This window comes from Rhinatrema bivittatum, chromosome 6 (assembly GCF_901001135.1).
Source record: "Rhinatrema bivittatum chromosome 6, aRhiBiv1.1, whole genome shotgun sequence".
NCBI classification, from domain to species: domain Eukaryota; kingdom Metazoa; phylum Chordata; class Amphibia; order Gymnophiona; family Rhinatrematidae; genus Rhinatrema; species Rhinatrema bivittatum.
This window is the reverse complement of record NC_042620.1, coordinates 114,847,200-114,867,021: the sequence shown is the minus strand read 5'-3', so window position 1 is coordinate 114,867,021 and position 19,822 is coordinate 114,847,200. Positions and strand designations below refer to the sequence as shown.

The 19,822-nt window shown below is 41.9% G+C and overlaps 1 protein-coding gene across 2 annotated transcripts in view; it reads left to right on the top strand.

The window, feature by feature from the left end:
- Nucleotides 1-11,315: 11,315 nt before the first annotated feature.
- The window catches only part of SP3 (Sp3 transcription factor), a 116,476-nt gene continuing 107,969 nt past the window's right edge, over nucleotides 11,316-19,822 (top strand). The window contains exons 1-3 of one of the 2 annotated variants that reach the window (XM_029605804.1): nucleotides 11,316-11,491; nucleotides 11,891-11,982; nucleotides 12,198-12,296. In XM_029605804.1, the coding sequence (XP_029461664.1) occupies nucleotides 11,485-11,491; nucleotides 11,891-11,982; nucleotides 12,198-12,296 (198 nt within the window). In that variant the 5' untranslated portion in view covers nucleotides 11,316-11,484. The remainder of the gene's footprint in view (nucleotides 11,492-11,890; nucleotides 11,983-12,197; nucleotides 12,297-19,822) is intronic. The other variant, XM_029605805.1, reaches the window with a different exon arrangement.

Genomic DNA, 19,822 nt, shown 5'->3' with positions numbered 1-19,822 from the left:
TGGTTAAAAGGTGAGGTGAAAGAGGCTATTTTAGCCAAAAAAACATCCTTCAAAAATTGGAAGAAGGATCCATCTGAAGAAAATTGGATAAAACATAAGCATTGTCAAGGTAAGTGTAAAACATGGATAAGACAGGCGAAGAGAGAATTTGAAATGAAGTTGGCCATAGAGGCAAAAACTCATAATAAAAACTTTTAAAAATATATCCAAAGCAAGAAACCTGTGAGGGAGTCGGTTGGACCATTAGATGACAGAGGGGTTAAAGGGGCTCTTAGGGAAGATAAGGCCATTGCAGAAAGACTAAATGAATTCTTTGCCTCCGTGTTTACTAATGAGGATGTTTGGGAGATACCAGTTCCGGAGATGGTTTTCAGGGGTGATGACTCAGACGAACTGAACAAAATCACTGTGAACCTGGAAGATGTAGTAGGCCAGATTGACAAACTAAAGAGTAGCAAATCACCTGGACCGGATGGTATGCATCCTAGGGTTCTGAAGGAACTCAAAAATGAAATTTCTGATCTATTAGTTAAAATTTGTAACCTATCATTAAAATCATCCATTGTACCTGAAGACTGGAGGGTGGCCAATGTAACCCCAATATTTTAAAAAGGCTCCAGGGGCGATCCGGGTAATTATAGACCAGTGAGCCTGACTTCAGTGCCGGGAAAAATAGTGGAAACTATTCTCAAGATCAAAATTGTAGAGCATATAGAAAGACATGATTTAATGGGACACAATCAACATGGATTTACCCAAGGGAAGTCTTGCCTAACAAATCTGCTTCATTTTTTTGAAGGGGTTAATAAACATGTGGATAAATGTGAACCGGTAGATGTAGTGTATTTAGATTTTCAGAAGGCGTTTGACAAAGTCCCTCATGAGAGGCTTCTACGAAAACTAAAAAGTCATGGGATAGGAAGCGATGTCCTTTCGTGGATTACAAACTGGTTAAAAGACAGGAAACAGAGAGTAGGATTAAATGGTCAATATTCTCAGTGGAAAAGGGTAAACAGTGGAGTACCTCAGGGATCTGTATTGGGACTGGTGATTTTCAATGTATATATAAATGATCTGGAAAGGAATACGACGAGTGAGGTTATCAAATTTGCGGATGATACAAAATTATTCAGAGTAGTTAAATCACAGGCAGACTGTGATACATTACAGGAGGACCTTGCAAGACTGGAAGATTGGGCATCCAAATGGCAGATGAAATTTAATGTGGACAAGTGCAAGGTGATGCACATAGGGAAAAATAACCCTTGCTGTAGTTATACGATGTTAGGTTCCATGTTAGGAGCTACCACCCAGGAAAAAGATCTAGGCATCATAGTGGATAATACTTTAAAATCGTCGGCTCAGTGTGCTGCAGCAGTCAAAAAAGCAAATAGAATGTTAGGAATTATTAGGAAGGGAATGGTTAATAGAACGGAAAATGTCATAATGCCTCTGTATCGCTCCTTGGTGAGACCGCACCTTGAATACTGTGTACAATTCTAGTCGCCGCATCTCAAAAAAGATATAGTTCCGATGGAGAAGGTACAGAGAAGGGCAACCAAAATGATAAAGGGGATGGAACAGCTCCCCTATGAGGAAAGGCTGAAGAGGTTAGGGCTGTTCAGCTTGGAGAAGAGACGGCTGAGGGGGGATATGATAGAGGTCTTTAAGATCATGAGAGGTCTTGAACGAGTAGATGTGACTCGGTTATTTACACTTTCGAATAATAGAAGGACTAGGGGGGCATTCCATGAAGTTAGCAAGTAACACATTTAAGACTAATCGGAGAAAATTCTTTTTCACTCAACGCACAATAAAGCTCTGGAATTTGTTGCCAGAGAAGGTAGTTAGTGCAGTTAGTGTAGCTGGGTTCAAAAAAGGTTTGGATAAGTTCTTGGAGGAGAAGTCCATTAATGGCTATTAATCAATTATACTTAGGGAATAGCCACTGCTATTAATTGCATCAGTAGCATGGGTTCTTCTTAGTGTTTGGGTAATTGCCAGGTTCTTGTGGCCTGGTTTTTGGCCTCTGTTGGAAACAGGATGCTAGGCTTGATGGACCCTTGGTCTGTCCCAGCATGGCAAGTTCTTATGTTCTTATGTAACTACGTCAGTTTGTGGAAGCACATGAGCCTGTAACCTCTTCCCCTATTGTCCCCTGATGTGTTGGACTAAAGATTTAAAATGGCTGTAATATTGTGCATTTTTTCTTCTTGATAATAACTTTCCTAAAAATTTCTTCCATAGTTTCCTTGAGTATCCTCAATTTTTTCAAGATTTCCTATGAGAAATTATTGAGATATGTATCACAGATTTCAACAATGTAAGATTTATTTAGGTTTCTTGATGTGTGATTGAGTATCACTACAAATTTGATTTTTATCTTTTTAGTTTTCTTTTTTTGTCTGATTTTGTTGAAACTAAGGAAAAAATTGTACATTTCAATGGTTTAATATTGAATGTAATAATTTACTGAATATGTAAACTGAAAAGTAATAAAGGACCATGCCGTGCTATTTTGCCTCTCAAATTTTTGACATGAGACAAAACAATGCGGTGATAGACCCAAAAAAAAAAAGGTACAGCTTAGTGAATTCTAAGCTAATCATAAAGGCTTATCTCATACAAAGCAGTATTTTATTTTATTTAAAATCTTTTAGATATCACCTATACAATTTTAGGTAGGTCTAAGCCGTTTACATAAATGAACATACATAATTTAAAAAGCGAAGAAGAAACATAGGTAGGAGATGAACAGACTTAGGACAAGCAACATTTTAAACAATAAATAAGACAGGGATTGTTAAAATAGAAAGCAGAAGAGAACGGAGGGGTTGTGTCAGTGTATGGAGCTTGCTAAAGGCAGTGGAACATAAGTATGGGGTACATTTTAAAAGACAGCGCGCACGCGTACTTTTGTTCGCGCATCAGGCGCAAACAAAAATACGCTGGATTTTTATAAGATACACGCGTAGCCACGCGTATCTTATAAAATCCGGGGTCGGCGCGCGCAAGGGGGTGCACATTTGTGCAACTTGCGAGCGCCAAGCCCTGCGCGTGCTGCCCGTTCCCTCTGAGGCCGCTCCGAAATCAGAGTGGCCTCAGTGGGAACTTTCCGTCCACCTCCCCCTACCTAACCCCCCCCCCACCTCTGTTTCACAAGTTACGCCTGCAACTTTGCGCACACCGGGCCAGCTGCCGCATGCCATGTTCCAGTCCGGAGGCCGCGGCCACACCCCCGGGCCAAAACCACCCCCACGGCACCACCCCCGCATGACACGCTGATCGCGTCACGCCCCCCCCCCCCCAAGAAAGCCCCAGGACTTACACGCGTCCCAGGGCTTTGCGCGCGCCGGAAGCCTATGCAATATAGGCTTGGCGCGCGCAGGGCCGTTTTAGAAGGATTACGCGTGTACCTTATGCGCGTAACCCTTTTAAAATCTGGCCCTATGTTTTTAACATTTTCATAACCTCCTTTGTTTGATAAAAGTCAGAGCGAGTCTGGGATAGAATTCCATAGAGCGAGGCCTGCTACTGAAAAGGCCCATTTCCGCGTTAAATCTAGCCTCGCCCTCTTGATTGTTGGAACTTGTAGAAAATGTTTTAATCGATAGACTGTAAGTGATGTGGTGGTTGATACAGCTGTAATGAAGAACAGAGCCAAACGACTGAAAGGTTGTGAATTAGATTGTGAATGACTGTCAGAACTTTATATTGAATGCATTTTATCAGATTCCAGGGGAGTGACTGAAGGACTGGGGTGATGTGATCTCTGAAGTTTATATTAGCAACTAGACGGGCAGAGGTATTTTGAACCAACTGAAGCAGGCGCAGTGTGGTAGCTGGAAGTCCTAGGTAAAGTAAGTTATAGTAATCCACTCCTGTCAAAATCAAGACTTGTAATACAGTGCAGAAGTCAATAATATATAGTAAAGGTTTTAGTCTTTTTAGAAAATGGATTTTTTTTTTAACCACTGAGGAAATATTGGCAGACATTGATAGGCTGACATTCATAAGTAATTATTACAAACAAGACCACTAAAACTGTTCTATCAAATTATCAAACAAAACTTCAGAAAAGAACAGTATATAGTTATAACTCTGAAAGATCTATAATCACTTGGCATATTTTACAAATTTCTTTATAAATGTTATTATACTCAAAATTTCTTCATAACACTATTATACAACTCCATTTAACAATATTTAACACCCCCATATTGTACATTGTTCTCTTTTAAAATCCCACATCACTGTAAAAACTATAAAAGACAGTACAAATATTTCTGTAAGTTACTCAAAAAAGTCCAGAGACATCAAATATCCACAATTAGTCTCTTACTGATGTATCAAATTCCTTTTTGTAATCAGAGAACCTCTTAATATCTTCAGTGATGTATACAATGAAGATGTAACTCATAGGACTGTTAAATCACATACTCAAGGGAACTTGTGGAAACCTTCTTTCGTTATCCTCACATGCGAATGCCTTCCAGTCCGATGCTCATCTCAGGAATAGAAGACAGTCTATAACTTCTTAAGTGTTGCAAGAAACTCTCATTCATTTCATCCATGGAGAAACACACTCCAATACTTTCAATCGCCTCTCAAGCTGATGTTCACCCCAACTTCGGGAAAACGTGGTCTATTATTGAACCCGTATTGCAACTCTTGTCAAAGGATTTCCAAACTCCTGATGCTGCAGCATTACGGCATCACTGTGCGTCAGGGGAAACTCACATATTCTCCTGCATCTCATGATACACAAACCGACAAACCTGGTATCAAACGGCAATTGAAAAAGTAATTGAAAAGGCAGGTTTTGAATAACTTACAGAAATATTTCCACTGCCTTTTACAATTGTTTTTAGAGTGATGGTGGGATTTTAAAGGGGAATAATGTACAATATGGGGGGTGTTAAACATTGTTGCTAAAATGCTGGTGTTGTATAATGGTGTTATGAAGACATTTTGAGAATAAAATTTATAAAGAAATTTGTAAAAATATACAGTGTGATTATAGATCCTTCAGTTATAATTATAAGAACATAAGAAAATGTCATACTGGTCAGACCAAGGGTCCATCAAGCCCAGTATCCTGTTTCCAACAGTGGCCAATCCAGGCCATAAGAACCTGGCAAGTACCCAAAAACTAAGTCTATTCCATGTTACCATTGCTAATGGCAGTGGCTATTCTCTAAGGGGTAGATTTTAAAAGAAGCGCGATCAGCCTACTTTTGCTTGCGCATCAGACTCAAGCAAAAGTACGCTGGATTTTAGTAGATACGCGCGGAGCCGCGCGTATCCACTAAAATCCTGGATCGGCGCGCGCAAGGCTATCGATTTTGTATAGCCTGCGCGCGCCGAGCCGCGCTGCCTCCCCCCGTTCCCTCCAAGGCCGCTCCGAAATCGGAGCGGCCTCGGAGGGAACTTTCCTTTGCCCTCCCCTCACCTTACCCTCCCTTCCCCTACCTAACCCACCCACCCGGCCCTGTCTACACCCCCCCCTTACCTTTGTCGGGGGATTTACGCCTCCCGGGAGACGTAAATCCCCGCGTGCCAGCGGGCCTCCTGCGCGCCGGGCCGCGACCTGGGGGCGGGTACGGAGGGCGTGGCCACGCCCCCGGACCGCCCCGGGCCGTAGCCACGCCCCCGTACCCGCCCCCAAAACGCTGCCGACACGCCCCCGAAACGCCGCGACGACCGGGCCCGCCCCCCGACACGCCCCCCTCGGAGAACCCCGGGACTTGCGCGCCGGGAGGCCTATGTAAAATAGGCTTCCCGGCGCGCAGGGCCCTGCTCGCGTAAATCCGCCTGGTTTTGGGCGGATTTACGCGAGCAGGGCTCTGAAAATCCGCCCCTAAGTGAACTTAATAGCAGGTAATGGACTTCTCCTCCAAGAACTTATCCAATCCTTTTTTAAACACAGCTATACTAACTGCACTAACCACATCCTCTGGCAACAAATTCCAGAGTTTAATTGTGCGTTGAGTAAAAAAGAACTTTCTCCGATTAGTTTTAAATGTGCCCCATGCTAACTTCATGGAGTGCCCCCTAGTCTTTCTACTATTTGAAAGAGTAAATAACCGATTCACATCTACCCATTCTAGACCTCTCATAATTTTAAACATCTCTATCATATCCCCCCTCAGCCGTCTCTTCTCCAAGCTGAAAAGTCCTAACCTCTTTAGTCTTTCCTCATAGGGGAGCTGTTCCATTCCCCTTATCATTTTGGTAGCCCTTCTCTGTACCTTCTCCATCGCAATTATATCTTTTTTGAGATGCGGTGACCAGAATTGTACACAGTATTCAAGGTGCAGTTTCACCATGGAGCGATACAGAGGCATTATGACATTTTCCATTTTATTCGCCATTCCCTTTCTAATAATTCCCAACATTCTGTTTGCTTTTTTGAATGCCGCAGCACACTGAACCGACAATTTCAATGTGTTATCCACTATGACGCCTAGATCTCTTTCTTGGGTTGTAGCACCTAATATGGAACCCAACATTGTGTAATTATAGCATGGGTTATTTTTCCCTATATGCATCACCTTGCACTTATCCACATTAAATTTCATCTGCCATTTGGATGCCCAATTTTCCAGTCTCACACGGTCTTCCTGCAATTTATCATAATCTGCTTGTGATTTAACTACTCTGAACAATTTTGTGTCATCTGCAAATTTGATTATCTCACTCGTCGTATTTCTTTCCAGATCATTTATAAATATATTGAAAAGTAAGTGTCCCAATACAGATCCCTGAGGCACTCCACTGCCCACTCCCTTCCACTGAGAAAATTGTCCATTTAATCCTACTCTCTGTTTCCTGTCTTTTAGCCAGTTTGCTATCCATGAAAGGACATCGCCACCTATCCCATGACTTTTTACTTTTCCTAGAAGCCTCTCATGAGGAACTTTGTCAAACGCCTTCTGAAAATCCAAGTATACTACATCTACCGGTTCACCTTTATCCAAGTTTATTAACTCCTTCAAAAAAGTGAAGCAGATTTGTGAGGCAAGACTTGCCCTGGGTAAAGCCATGCTGACTTTGTTCCATTAAACCATGTCTTTCTATATGTTCTGTGATTTTAATGTTTAGAACACTTTCCACTATTTTTCCTGGCACTGAAGTCAGGCTAACCGGTCTGTTGTTTCCCGGATCGCCCCTGGAGCCCTTTTTAAATATTGGGGTTACATTTGCTATCCTCCAGTCTTCAGGTACAATGGATGATTTTAATCATAGATTACAAATTTTTACTAATAGGTCTGAAATTTCATTTTTTAGTTCCTTCAGAACTCTGGGGTGTATACCATCCGGTCCAGGTGATTTACTACTCTTCAGTTTGTCAATCAGGCCTACCACATCTTCTAGGTTCACCGTGATTTGATTCAGTCCATCTGAATCATTACCCATGAAAACCCTCTCCAATACGGGTACCTCCCCAACATCCTCTTCAATAAACACCGAAGCAAAGAAATCATTTAATCTTTCTGCGATGGTCTTATCTTCTCTAAGTGCCCCTTTAACCCCTCGATCATCTAACAGTCCAACTGACTCCCTCACAGGCTTTCTGCTTCGGATATATTTTAAAATGTTTTTACTGTGAGTTTTTGCCTCTATAGCCAACTTCTTTTCAAATTCTCTCTTAGCCTGTCTTATCAATGTCTTACATTTAACTTGCCGTTTATGCTTTATCCTATTTTCTTCTGGTGGATCCTTCTTCCAATTTTTGAATGAAGATCTTTTGGCTAAAATAGCTTCTTTTAACGATGCCGGTAATCGTTTTGCCTTCTTTCCACCTTTCTTAATGTGTGGAATACATCTAGACTGTGCTTCTAGAATGGTATTTTTTAACAATGACCATGCCTCTTGGACATTTTTTTACTTTTGTAGCTGCTCCTTTCAGTTTTTTTCTAACAATTTTTCTCATTTTATCAAAGTGTCCCTTTTGAATGTTTAGCTCGAGAGCCTTGGATTTGCACACTGTTCCTCTTCCAGTCATTAAATCAAATTTGATCATATTATGATCACTACTGCCAAGCGGCCCCACCACCATTACCTCTCTCACCAAGTACTGTGCACCACTGAGAATTAATCTAAAATTGCTCCCTCTCTTGTCAGTTCCTGAACCAATTGCTCCATAAAGCTATCATTTATTGCATCCAGGAAAGTTATCTCTCTAGCGTGTCCCGATGATACATTTACCCAGTCAGTATTGGGATAATTGAAGTCTAGCCAAAGAAGAATACGAGCAAACGCTGCACTTCATGAAATATCCAACCAAAAAAAACCAATCTGGATGCACTCCCTGTTATGCTGTAAGTTTGTGCATCCAGATTGTTATAAATTTGGTGGTCCCTCTCGATGCAGCCTCCGGCGAAACATGGGACCGTGTCGGGGGACTTCTGTAAAAGTAACCTTTGGAACCGAACGCAGAGGAGTTGCCGCAATAAAATTATACAATTTGCTTATATATACTTCTTGTTTGGAACTCCTTTGATTGGGACTTGAACTTTGTTTATCTGCACTTTTTTGGTTGGATAATTGAAGTCTCCCATTATTACCGCACTACCAATTTGGTTAGCTTCCCTAATTTCTCTTAGCATTTCACTGTCCGTCTCACCATCTTGACCAGGTGGACAGTAGTATACCCCTATCACTATAGTCTTCCCCGACACACAAGGGATTTCTACCCATAAAGATTCAATTTAGTATTTAGTCTCATGCAGGATGTTTATCCTGTTGGACTCTATGCCATCCCGGACATAAAGCGCCACACCTCCTCCTGGGTGCTCCTCTCTGTCATTGCAATATAATTTGTACCCCAGTATAGCACTGTCCCATTGGTTATCCTCTTTCCACCATGTCTCTAGGATGCCAATTAAGTCTATGTCATCATTCACTGCTATACATTCTAATTCACCCATCACTTCTGGCATTAGCATACAAACATTTCAAGTTTGTTTTTTGTTTGTATTTTCATTCTGCTTTTTAATTGATAGGGATAAGTTAGAATTTTTTAGCTCAGGTGAGTTTTTAATTACAGGCACTTGGACTATTTTTCTACTGTCGGGATGCCCTAATTCTAATGCATCATTAGTATCCTTTGAAGATACCTCTCTCCGAACCATGCGCTGCTGAGCGACTGTCGGCTTTCCCCTTTGTTCTAGTTTAAAAGCTGTTCTATCTCCTTTTTAAAGGTTAGCGCCAGCAGTCTGGTTCCACCCTGGTTAAGGTGCAGCCCATCCCTTCGGAAGAGACTCCCCCTTCCCCAAAAGGTTCCCCAGTTCCTAACAAAACTGAAACCCTCTTCCTTGCACCATCTTTTCTGTAGTTTTGTGATTGATAAGTAATTAACAAGCTAGGAGAGTATTTGAAAAAAAAGCTTGCCATAGAGGTAAAACATGTAATAAAAACTTGCTTAAGTACATTCAAAGCAAAAAGCCTGCGAGGGTGTCAGGTGGCTGAAAGATGACTGAGGAGTAAAAGGGGTGTTCAGGAAGTACAAAGAAATAGCAGAAAAACTAAATGAATTTATTGCTTCTGTCGTTATTGATGAAGATGCCAGAATCAGTATCTATAAAATGTAATGAGTTACCTATAAATTTAAATGTGGGAGGGATTGTGAAATATGCCTTGGCACTGTGTGCCATCAATCCGTAGGTTTTAGCAAAGTGTGGTAAACTTGATATCTTCAGTTTAGCTTTATTGGATCTTCTTTTGCTTGAGAAAATAGTACTCTATAGCTCTTAGTTCAAATAATGATTTTGAAACATTGGAAAAATGCTCATGGGGATCTTTTTCAGAGCAGCATAACTTTATTTTATTTGTAGTCTCTTATGAACATGTACTGACAAGAGTATGCAATAATGAAAATGTTTGAAAGAATTTGGGTTAACTTCTTCAAGCTTACAAGAGAGTAAACTAATGGAACAGTCTGGTCCATTATTTAGTTACTATTAATAATGTGATTAAATAATCACTTTGGAAGTCAGTGCATTTTGGTGTTTATAAAACTTGATATAAAAGCTGGAATTTTATTATATAAAGTTAATTCTTAAAATGCTGCAAAATGATTTTATTGGCATAAGAATAGAGTGTGTAATTGGTGCATCTCATTTTGTCAACAAAATGCAAAAGAAAGAAACTTTTGGGTAAACAAGGGGGTGCATGAATATTTAAAATACCTAGTATCCTTCTTTGGTATAAGAAACATAGTCAACTAGTGACCACAACCAATAATAAGGGAACACTAAAAATGCTGGATGACCTTAAAATGTGTTCTTACCTTCCCAATATTTCAGTGAAAGTGAACTAGTTTCCCTTTTAAGAAATAAAAAGAAAGATTTTAAAGGATTGGAGGAGAGTGTTTTGAGGGCACATAAAGTGTAACCTGAAGATCATACTCCCATTTCTGTGGCAAAAATCTGGAGAAATGGTTCAAAAGTTGTTGTGAGGAGGGGAAAGACACAGACTGGGTGAATTTAAGCCCATTTCTCATTAGATAACTAAGCAGAATCTAATAATCAAACTCAATAGAATTAAAGATATCCAATACAGTGGAAAAGGCTATATGATATAGATTCCATGACATTTACATTAGGCAATGGATTATAAAAGTGTGAAAATAGTTAAGAATAAAATTGGAAAGCACAGTAATGTAACTTCTTAAAATTTAAACATTTCATTTTATCCTCTCAGGGTAGGCTTTTGGAAACCTCATATGAGACAGCCTCAGAAAAGCTATACGATTCTACAGTGAGAAGAACGGCTGTGCACCAAAGATCCTATTATAATTTTCAAGGCGTTTGGATCATGTGGAGGAAATGATTGACGCGGTTTACAATATAACACCACTGAGCTGAATATTTGTTTCCTAAAACAGTAAGAAAATATGGCCATTTTGACAAACTAAGGATGCGTAGTTCCCCGCTCGGAACAGTGGAATCATCCTCGCAACAGTGGATTTCCTGTCGCTTGTACAGGTTATCTGTCTTAGAGCATAGGGAGCCTAGCTGTACCCTAACCCTAAGGGCATAGGAGAAAAAAAAATCACTAAAAGTTCATCAGCGGATATGGAGCCCAACCACCGAACAGAGCAACCTTCCGAACAAGTCACCCACCGTCGCTCAGTTCCCGCTCATTGTCTGGCGGACCAGCGGCACCAGTGATATGCACAGGGGCCAACCGGAAGTAGTAACCTGCGACGCCAGAGTGATATACCCTCTTGCCCTATCAGAAGCCCCACGCTCAGGGCGCCCAACCAATGCCTACAGAGAAGAGAGGCAGGACTTCCTGTCCGTGATGTCAGCCTTCCCCCTTCTGGCTGGAAGCCCCACCTTTTGTGTTTCCCGCACCGTCAATCAAAATAGAAAAAAAATCGCCTGCTTTCGCCGTCCGCTGCCCGCCTTTGAATACAAATAATCATGTTAAGCGTCTAAATAAACCGAGGCTTTCCTGATCGTCCCCAAACATACTATGACCGGTACGTAAAAAAAAACAACAACCAAAAAACCAAGCTAGGCATCCTGTGCCCGCCGTCAGTTACGGGTCCGCTCTAGGCTTGGGGATCGTGCAACGAGCCGCGGGGCCAAGATCCGCTGAGTTGTGGCTGCCGCTAGAGCGTGGGGGGGACCGCACGGACGGAGGCGGATCACCGCGGGGGAGAGGCCGGAGCAGTGGCGGCTCCGCAGGGGGACGTGTGGGGGGAGGGGAGTAAGGCTGCTCGGGCTCGGCGGCGGTTATTTTGTCACAATGGCGCCGGGGAAAGAGCTCGGTAGCGCTCGGGTTTGCTGACGCTCCTGGTCGGGGTGGGGGCCGTGCGTCTCTCACTGCCTCTCTTGTTGTGTGTCTGCCCCTCGCTTCCCCCCCTCTGTCTCTGCAGCTCCCGAGAAGCCTGTGAAACAAGAGGAAATGGCTGCCTTGGACGTGGACAGCAGTCAGAGCGAGTATCTGCAGCACGGCAACGGCGCGCAGGTAAGAGCCGAGGCCTGCCGCCCCGGAGTGGCGTGGGGAGGGCCTCCTCCCGGCCTTTTTTTAGGGTGCTTAGGACTGCATGCTTTTGTGAAAGTTCACACGTTTAAAATTTCATGTTGTGTGGTGAAAAAAAAAAAAGCGAGTCGTACTTCCTGTGTAAGCTCCGGACTAACGGCCACCCACTTTCTCTCTTTGTACCCGCCCATTGTGGGTAGGACACGCAGCCGTCACCGCTCGCTCTGCTGGCAGCGACCTGCAGCAAGATCGGCTCGCCGGCACCGGAGGAGGACGGTGGGGCCGTTACTCCCGGAGTGGTAAGTGGCCATGGAGCGCAGCCGGCTGCCGGCGAGCACACAGAAAAGCGGGATCCCCTCTCAACCCTCCCATCCCCTCTCAACCCTCCATCCGCCCGGGGCTTCCCCCCCTGGCCCTGCGTGGGAGCCGAGCTGGTCCAGCCCCAAGGGAGGGAACTGTCTTCCCCCGACAGCCATCGCGGAAAATTGAGCGCCAAGGGAGCTCTGATTGCCCTTTAAATGTGGGCTTGCAGCGGTGAAAGGAGGTGAACCCCCCGAAACCGATGGAATCCCCTCCCCCCTAAATGTTCAGCCGGCCAGGGGTTTATGTGACGTTATGGAGGACAAAGGGAGGTTGCTGCGAAGCTTAAACGCGCGGTTGGCCCCTGAACTTGGGACCTCTTCTGTGTGCTGGTCAGGCAGGCTTCATACGAGCATCCTGCACATCCCAGAGCACTGGTGTTTTATTGCAAAGTTCACTTCTTAGCCGTGTGTATCTTTGCCTCTTTGACCGAATTTACTTGGTATGCGAAGCGGTAGGTTGTTTTAAGCTTGCAAGAATTAGTCGTCAGTTGTTGGCCATTAGGGCATGGTCAGCAGTAATCCTGGATACACCTGGCTTGCTTGTTTGTTTAGTGTAGCTTGTCAATGCTGTTTGTTTATAAGTAATTACATTATTGCTATGCCTTTCTGTTTCCCCTTTGGAAAAGCTTCAGTGCTGGAGGTTCTTAATTTGCGTTTATTTGTTTATTATAATTGTGGCTGCAGCAACTAGTTTATGTAACATGTTTGACCTTTTAAGGTCACTGCCTAGACAGGTTGCAGGGCAAGAAACAAAATAGAAACAGTGATATATTTTATTTCCCACAAAATTAACTGTAGTTTTTTTTGGCTGTTGTGTAGTGGTTACTTATCATTTACTGTGGCCTCTGTCTAGGAAGTTTTGGCTTGCCCACTGTCTTTGTTAAAAGTTTCCATAAAATAGCATTCTTGCACTGTAGTTATCTTATTAGACTTATATTCATAGCTGAGGAAATAGATTTGTTGTGTGTCTTCCAGCCATTCAGTTACATTTCAAAGTATTAGGACTTGGGTAGTAATTAAGATTTTTTCATGGTTTGTATCTTAATTTGCCAGTTATTTTTGGAGTTGAGATAAAACATTTATAGACAGTATTTGATGTGATCAGTGCTGTTACTCTGCAGTCACATTTGTGATAGGAATTTTGTAATCCTTCCTCCAATAAATCTGCACACTGAATTTGCAGTACATGGAATTCTGGCTAGCTAAATGTCTACCCTTTATGAATGTTTTCTCAAGTTTAAAGAGCTAGCCCCTGATCTGTTTAGTTTGACTGTGTTTTTTTCTCTTCTGTTAACTTAATGCCTGAATGTTTTCTCAGACCTTTTTTTAGTCTTTTTATCTTGAATTGCTTTGTCAGTCTGAATTTTATATTTGATACATTACACCTCTAGTTCCCAGCTTTGTCCTTATAGCTGTAATAAAGGCCCTTTCAGGAGCTTCTGTGGCAAGAGTTATATTCTGTGGCACAATTTTTGAGGTTCTACAGCAAATCTGCAGCGTATGTGCGTACATATGAATGTAGAACTTTAGTATACACAAACATTTTTATTGAAATTCTATTTTAAAACAAAATATTTTTGTAAATTATATTCATCTGAATTTAGTTTTGTTTTTCAGTTTGCTTTCTCCATCTGTTTTTTACTCCTTTTTATCTCCATTTTCTTTCTTCTACCTTCTCACTAGAGTTTCTCTCCTCTTCCAAAATCTCTTCTTCATTGCCGTGCACCTACATTCTTCCTTGCCATTTTTCCTTTTGCATGCTCTCTGCTTGCTTGCCTCCAATCTCTCATCCTTCCATCCCAATTTTCCATGGCATTCGGCCCCTTTCTCCTTCCTCCCCAAAATCCTAGCTTTCTGCTACCACCCATTTCGCCCCCTTCTCTGCCTGTGCTTGCTGTCTGCGAACCCTGGGGGGTATATGTAATACTTCTGTTCTCTTGAGAGCAGAGAATTGGCATTACAGACTTGCAGGAAGTAATCCTCATGTAACTGCAATAGTAATTTTGATGGTGGTTGCTGCAACAAATGGAGTAGGTAGCAGTCAACGTGGGGGTGGGAAAGACAGAGGTGGCTGAGCTTGGGAGTGTGTTGGAGGGGACTGAAGCAACAGTGGAAATTACCAATGAAGAAAGCAATAAGCGTGATGAGGGGTAGGCAAGTTGTTTGATGCAATTCCACAGCAGTCAGGAAAATTTGCACCAGTTGGTGCAGAATTACAGTAAACCAGTGGTTTTAATTGTAATTACATATTTCATGCAGCATTTTAGTAACCTTCCTTTGTGCATGTGTAAATGTTGACATCTCTTTTTCTAATATGGGGACTAAACTAGGGAGAGCTTTAAGATCTGCATGCCGTAATTTGCTGGAGGTAAAGGTGCAACTAGATGAGACAGAGAATAGACATTTTTTGTGACAGGTGCTATTGCTTGGACCAATCTAGCCAATGAAATTAGATCATTCAGTGCTACTCAACATTTAGAAAGCAGCTGAAAACTTTTTTTTTTTTTTTGAGCAAGTTTATGGGCTCTTTGGAGATTGAAAACATGGCTGCTTTTGTTTTAAATTAGTGAATGACAGAGTTTGTCCCAGATCAGTTTTAATTTGACTACAGCTGTCATATTGTTTTAGTTTTTTTTTATTGTTGTTTTATTTTTATGCATTTTGTTTTTATTTGGTTTATACATTACTGGGAATTTATATGTATATTGTAATCTGCCAGGTACTTTGGATTGTACTTGGCAGATTACAGTAAATGCATACATAATCCAGTATGGACTAAAAATCTTTTAAATAAAATAGACTAGTGCCTATTAAATACATGGGTACATAGACGTATCACCAGACATTTTGATTTGCCTTGTGATGTTAGCAACATAAACTAAAATCGGGTCACAAAATTTCTGATTGCCAGCTTGCTACTGGTGATTAGAAAGTTTGTACCTGTGAATCAGCATAGACAGGTTGCTTGGATCGGAAAGCAGGAAGTGCTGCTCCTGCTACTTTCTTCTATTGATTATCAGCAGGCGTGCTAATAACTTATAAGTTGCAGGAGGAGGTTGGAGCAGCAAAGCTGGAGAGATGCTTTTCCTACTTGTCTCCCTTGTAGTACCTTGCCTAACAGCATGAGAAAGATAGGGAAAGACAGAGCAAGTAAGATCAAGGGTCTGGAAGAGAGTGTGGGCGTAAGGCCTAGAAGAGAGCACATTATTCTGCAGAGTGAGACTGGGGAAGAAGGGGCCTGGAAGAGGAGAAAGGACAATGGCGTGAAGGGGAAAAGACAGAAGTAAGTGGGGAGTAGGAGCTGGGCATCCCTGGGAATTTGGGGCTAATGAGGGAGGAGGCAGGAAATTAACTCATCATTTTCTGGAACATATGATAGTGCTAGAAATTGCTGTGAAGGTACTGATGCACCTTTCTAATAGGTAGGTGTTATTAGCAACGTAAGCAGAAAGAAACAGAAAAATATCCATCTTGTTTTACACCAGCTTGCATGAAAGGTGCATCAGCCACCTACATTACAGTTTCTGGCACTATCATATGTACCAGAAAATGCTGATCAGATTTCCTTCTTCCTCTCTCTTTTCCCTAACACTCCCCCCTTCACCCCACTAAATAAACTGATTTCAGGTTGAGCAAGTCTAGCTAGAGAAACTTTTTTTTTTTTTTTTGGCTCGTGCAATTGGACGTGAAATTTTATGACCTGTTAAAATCTTTTATTCTTAATTTGGTAATCACTTTTGTATTCAGACTCTTTTAAAATAGATTGTGATGCCTCTTGATATTTGTGTCATCTTGGCACATTCTTCATAAAATGAGTACCCTTTCTGGAAAGAGGGATTTTCTTCCCTCCTTCCATCCTCCTCTCTTCTTGATGTGTGTGTGTGTGTGTGTGTGTATGTATATATATATATATATATATATGTCTGCAGTTTAGAATGAAAGTAGTTCCTTCCAAAATAATTGTGATGCTGCTTTTTTATACATCCATTGAGCACAAAAGTGATTCTTACAAAAATTATTTCAGGTATCTCGTTTGGGGAGGATATAGAAAAAGGAGTACAGACCATATGATTATGAGAATTTACTCTGACATCAGAGAGAGGGAAAGGAAAGCAAATGAAGCAAGAACTGTATTGTGATTTGAATGCGGTTTGTGGGAATTTGGAGTTGAAGAGTGTTGAAAAATTGGAGTTGATGTGGTTAAAGATGGGGAAACAAATTAGGTTTGTACATAAATGTATATCTTTAGCAGCTGGAAGATAAGAAATTAAGATAATAAATGACTGAAAATAGAGGCCTTAAAGGAGTCCTCACATGAGTGGCACCGTGAGCGAGACCTGAACCACCAGCATAATGACCAAGTCTGTCAAGAAGGGTGGTGAGGTCAGCAGTCTTGAGACTCGGGTTTGGTTGTATTGCAGGTTAGGTAGACTCTGTCCTTGGGATAAAGGAAGGTGATTGCGCATTGTGGGAATGACCTGCTGAGTCATGAAAGGCACTGAAGGATTCAGCATCAATTAGTAGCTTGCAAAGTGGCATCACTTCAGGGCAGATATTTATGTGTGAATTTGTGTCCCACTTTTCCTCCCTGTGTTAGATTCTGAGCTCTTCATTGCATTAAGCAGAAGATGCTGGCATTGGGGTTCACCCTCATGGAACCTAAGACAAGTTACCATTTTTATTGTCCCTATCCCAATAGACCAGATTCACTTTCTAGGAGCAATGAGTGCTTTGGCCATATGGCAGACTAGTCAGTCAGATAATTTGCTAGAGAGCAAAAGTATTTCAGGACACAGTTGTTTGCTGGACTTTGTGGTTAGTGGATTGCTTTCTTTTGAATGCTGGAAATCTTACCAACAAAATTCTATTGACAAGTCATCCAATTTACAGTACATTAAAATATAATTTAGCCCTTGTGTGTGTGTGTGTGTGTATACACACGCGCACACACACACACACAGATATATATGTCATAAGTGCTACTGTCTTAGAGGATTATGAGAGTAAACATGTAAATAATAAATACAGCATGTGACCTGACTGAAGACACATTAGTTCCATTTATCCCTCACTATTGACTTTGGATAGCCTTGACATGGCTTTGCATCGCTCTGACATTCAGAAGTTAACTAATTGTCATCTTCAAGTCATACTTTATGTATGCATCTTCATTCCAGCTCTCTTACATTATGTGTATGTGCCTTTATAGGATTCAGAGATGAAATGTTAGCCCCTCATTCAAGGAATGGTACTCATATTTTGAACTGGTATCCAGGTCAGTCAGAACCTGGCTTTATTGAAGATACATGCACTATCAATCTTTCACAACTGCTAGTTTCTCCCCTTCAGTCTAGCCTCGGCCACTGCAGTGACAGACCTTTGGAACCCAGTATTTGTACCCCACGATTCCCCAGAGCTGTGAATGCTGCCTTCTTGCCTGCCTCAGTCCTGGCCATTCTGAGGAGCAGAAACCGGACTCAGAAATCAAACCCTAATCTGCATGGCAGCAGTGCCCTGAATTACGAGGCTGAACTGACAAGTTACTGTCATTTTAAAGGTTGAAATCGAAGCATAACTGAGTTAGTTAAATCTTTAATTACAGGGAGGTCAGTGTTTGTTGTAAGTAGCTAGTAATAGCCAGCAAGTGTTTCAAAATTGAAAATTGTTGCTGTTTACTGATCTTTGCCTTTTGATTGTATCTTACAAACTGTCACATTTTTAGAGGCCAGCGTACTAAACTATGTTAGTATTATGGCATATCTTATGTTCTTATATCGCAAGGAGTGCATTAATAGCACTAGTATCCTGTGTAAACTAGCTTGCATTAATGCAAAATTTATCCTAATGAGGTAATGAGATGCAAATATGTGCAAAATAGCTCATTATATATTAGCACTGCAAAAAATAATATGAGGTGCGGTGTAGTTATGTTTTTGCATTACCATCTGTATTAATGTGTGTATCATCTGTGGTAATGCATGCCTTGCTTAAATCACTCGTGTTTATGGCTGATATTAATGCAGTTTTGTACTTTGACTCTGTTATAACTTTTTCTTTTCATTTTCTGGGAAAGGTAAGCTAACCTTGGCATTGAACATACTTCATATTTTGTAATGTGAATTTTAATTCTGTGCTTAGACTCGCCCTCACACACTTGTTTTTTAGCGTCATCTTGGGGTGATTATATTTGATGATTTCAAAGTAGAGAATTAGTGCAACAAGGCATTAGCCAGTGCTGGAGGATTGCGAGAGTTCATAAGGAGGGGTATAACTAGTATAAAAGAGGAATGAGACCTTGTCTGGAGTATCATATCCAGATTTCTCGAAACCTTTCCTCTGGATGGATATAGATAGACTTGAAATTCAGAGAGGGATTACCAACCTGAGGCAGGGTCTGGATCAGAAGCCCTATGAGATGAGACTTAGAAATGTAAACATCTATGCTCTAGAGAGACATTCAAATACCCAAAAGGTATCAATAATTCACAAGAAGCAAATCTGTTTCAAGGGAAAGGATATTGTAGAACAAGGGGTTATGATATGATGTTCCTGAGGAGGCAGACTTTTGAGAATCATTAGGAAATATTTTTCCATGGAAAGGATGGTGGAAGTATGGAATGCTTTTCCAAGGTAGCAGCAACAGCTAAAACAGTAATAAAGAGGGCATGGGATAAGCACAGTGGATCCTTATTGTCAAAAGTGAAGAGAATAGAAAAAAAATGACCTAATGCAGGGTTTCCCAAACTGGGGGTCGGGACCTCAACTGAGGTCACAAAACCTTTAGCTGGGGTCAAAGTGGCTCAAAGGACAGAACTCTTCAGGCATCGGCAGCAGCATGGGGCCTTTGAGCCAGCACACGCTCACAGGCCCTGCCCTTGCATGAATTTCTGTGGATAACAGAAAACCCTGCATGAGCACCACAGATCAGGATCACTGCAGGGTCCGTTAGCAGGCACTGGCTTACAGGCCCAGTGCTGACTCTCATTCCTAATGCTGCCGCTTGCAGATCACAGTCGGGTTTGGGGCCAGACATGATGGGAAGTGTGGGCTGAGTGCGCACAGGGGAAGACTGCCACTGCTCCTTGCCCCTTACCCACTACTGAACCTACAGAAGAGAAAAATATTGCACCTGTCAGCAGCCTGCCCCCTCTTCTTACCAGCTGTCTTTCCACTTTTGGCCCAGGGTCAAAAGGAAAATGTTGTGGCTGACCCTGACCAGGGGACTGTTTGAAGAGGGTGGGGGGGGGATCAGATGCAGGAAGGGTTGGATCAGCTGGAGATGGATTGGTTGTGAAGGATGACGGGGGGTATGTAAGACAGGATCCAGAAGTGAGAGGGGATTAACTGGGAGGGATATGAGCGAAGGTTTAGAGGGGATGAAGTGAGGCTGGAAGGTGACAGAGAGGAGACAGGTGAAAGAGTGAGAGGGCGGAGATGACAGAGGATAACTTTGGGCTGTAGAA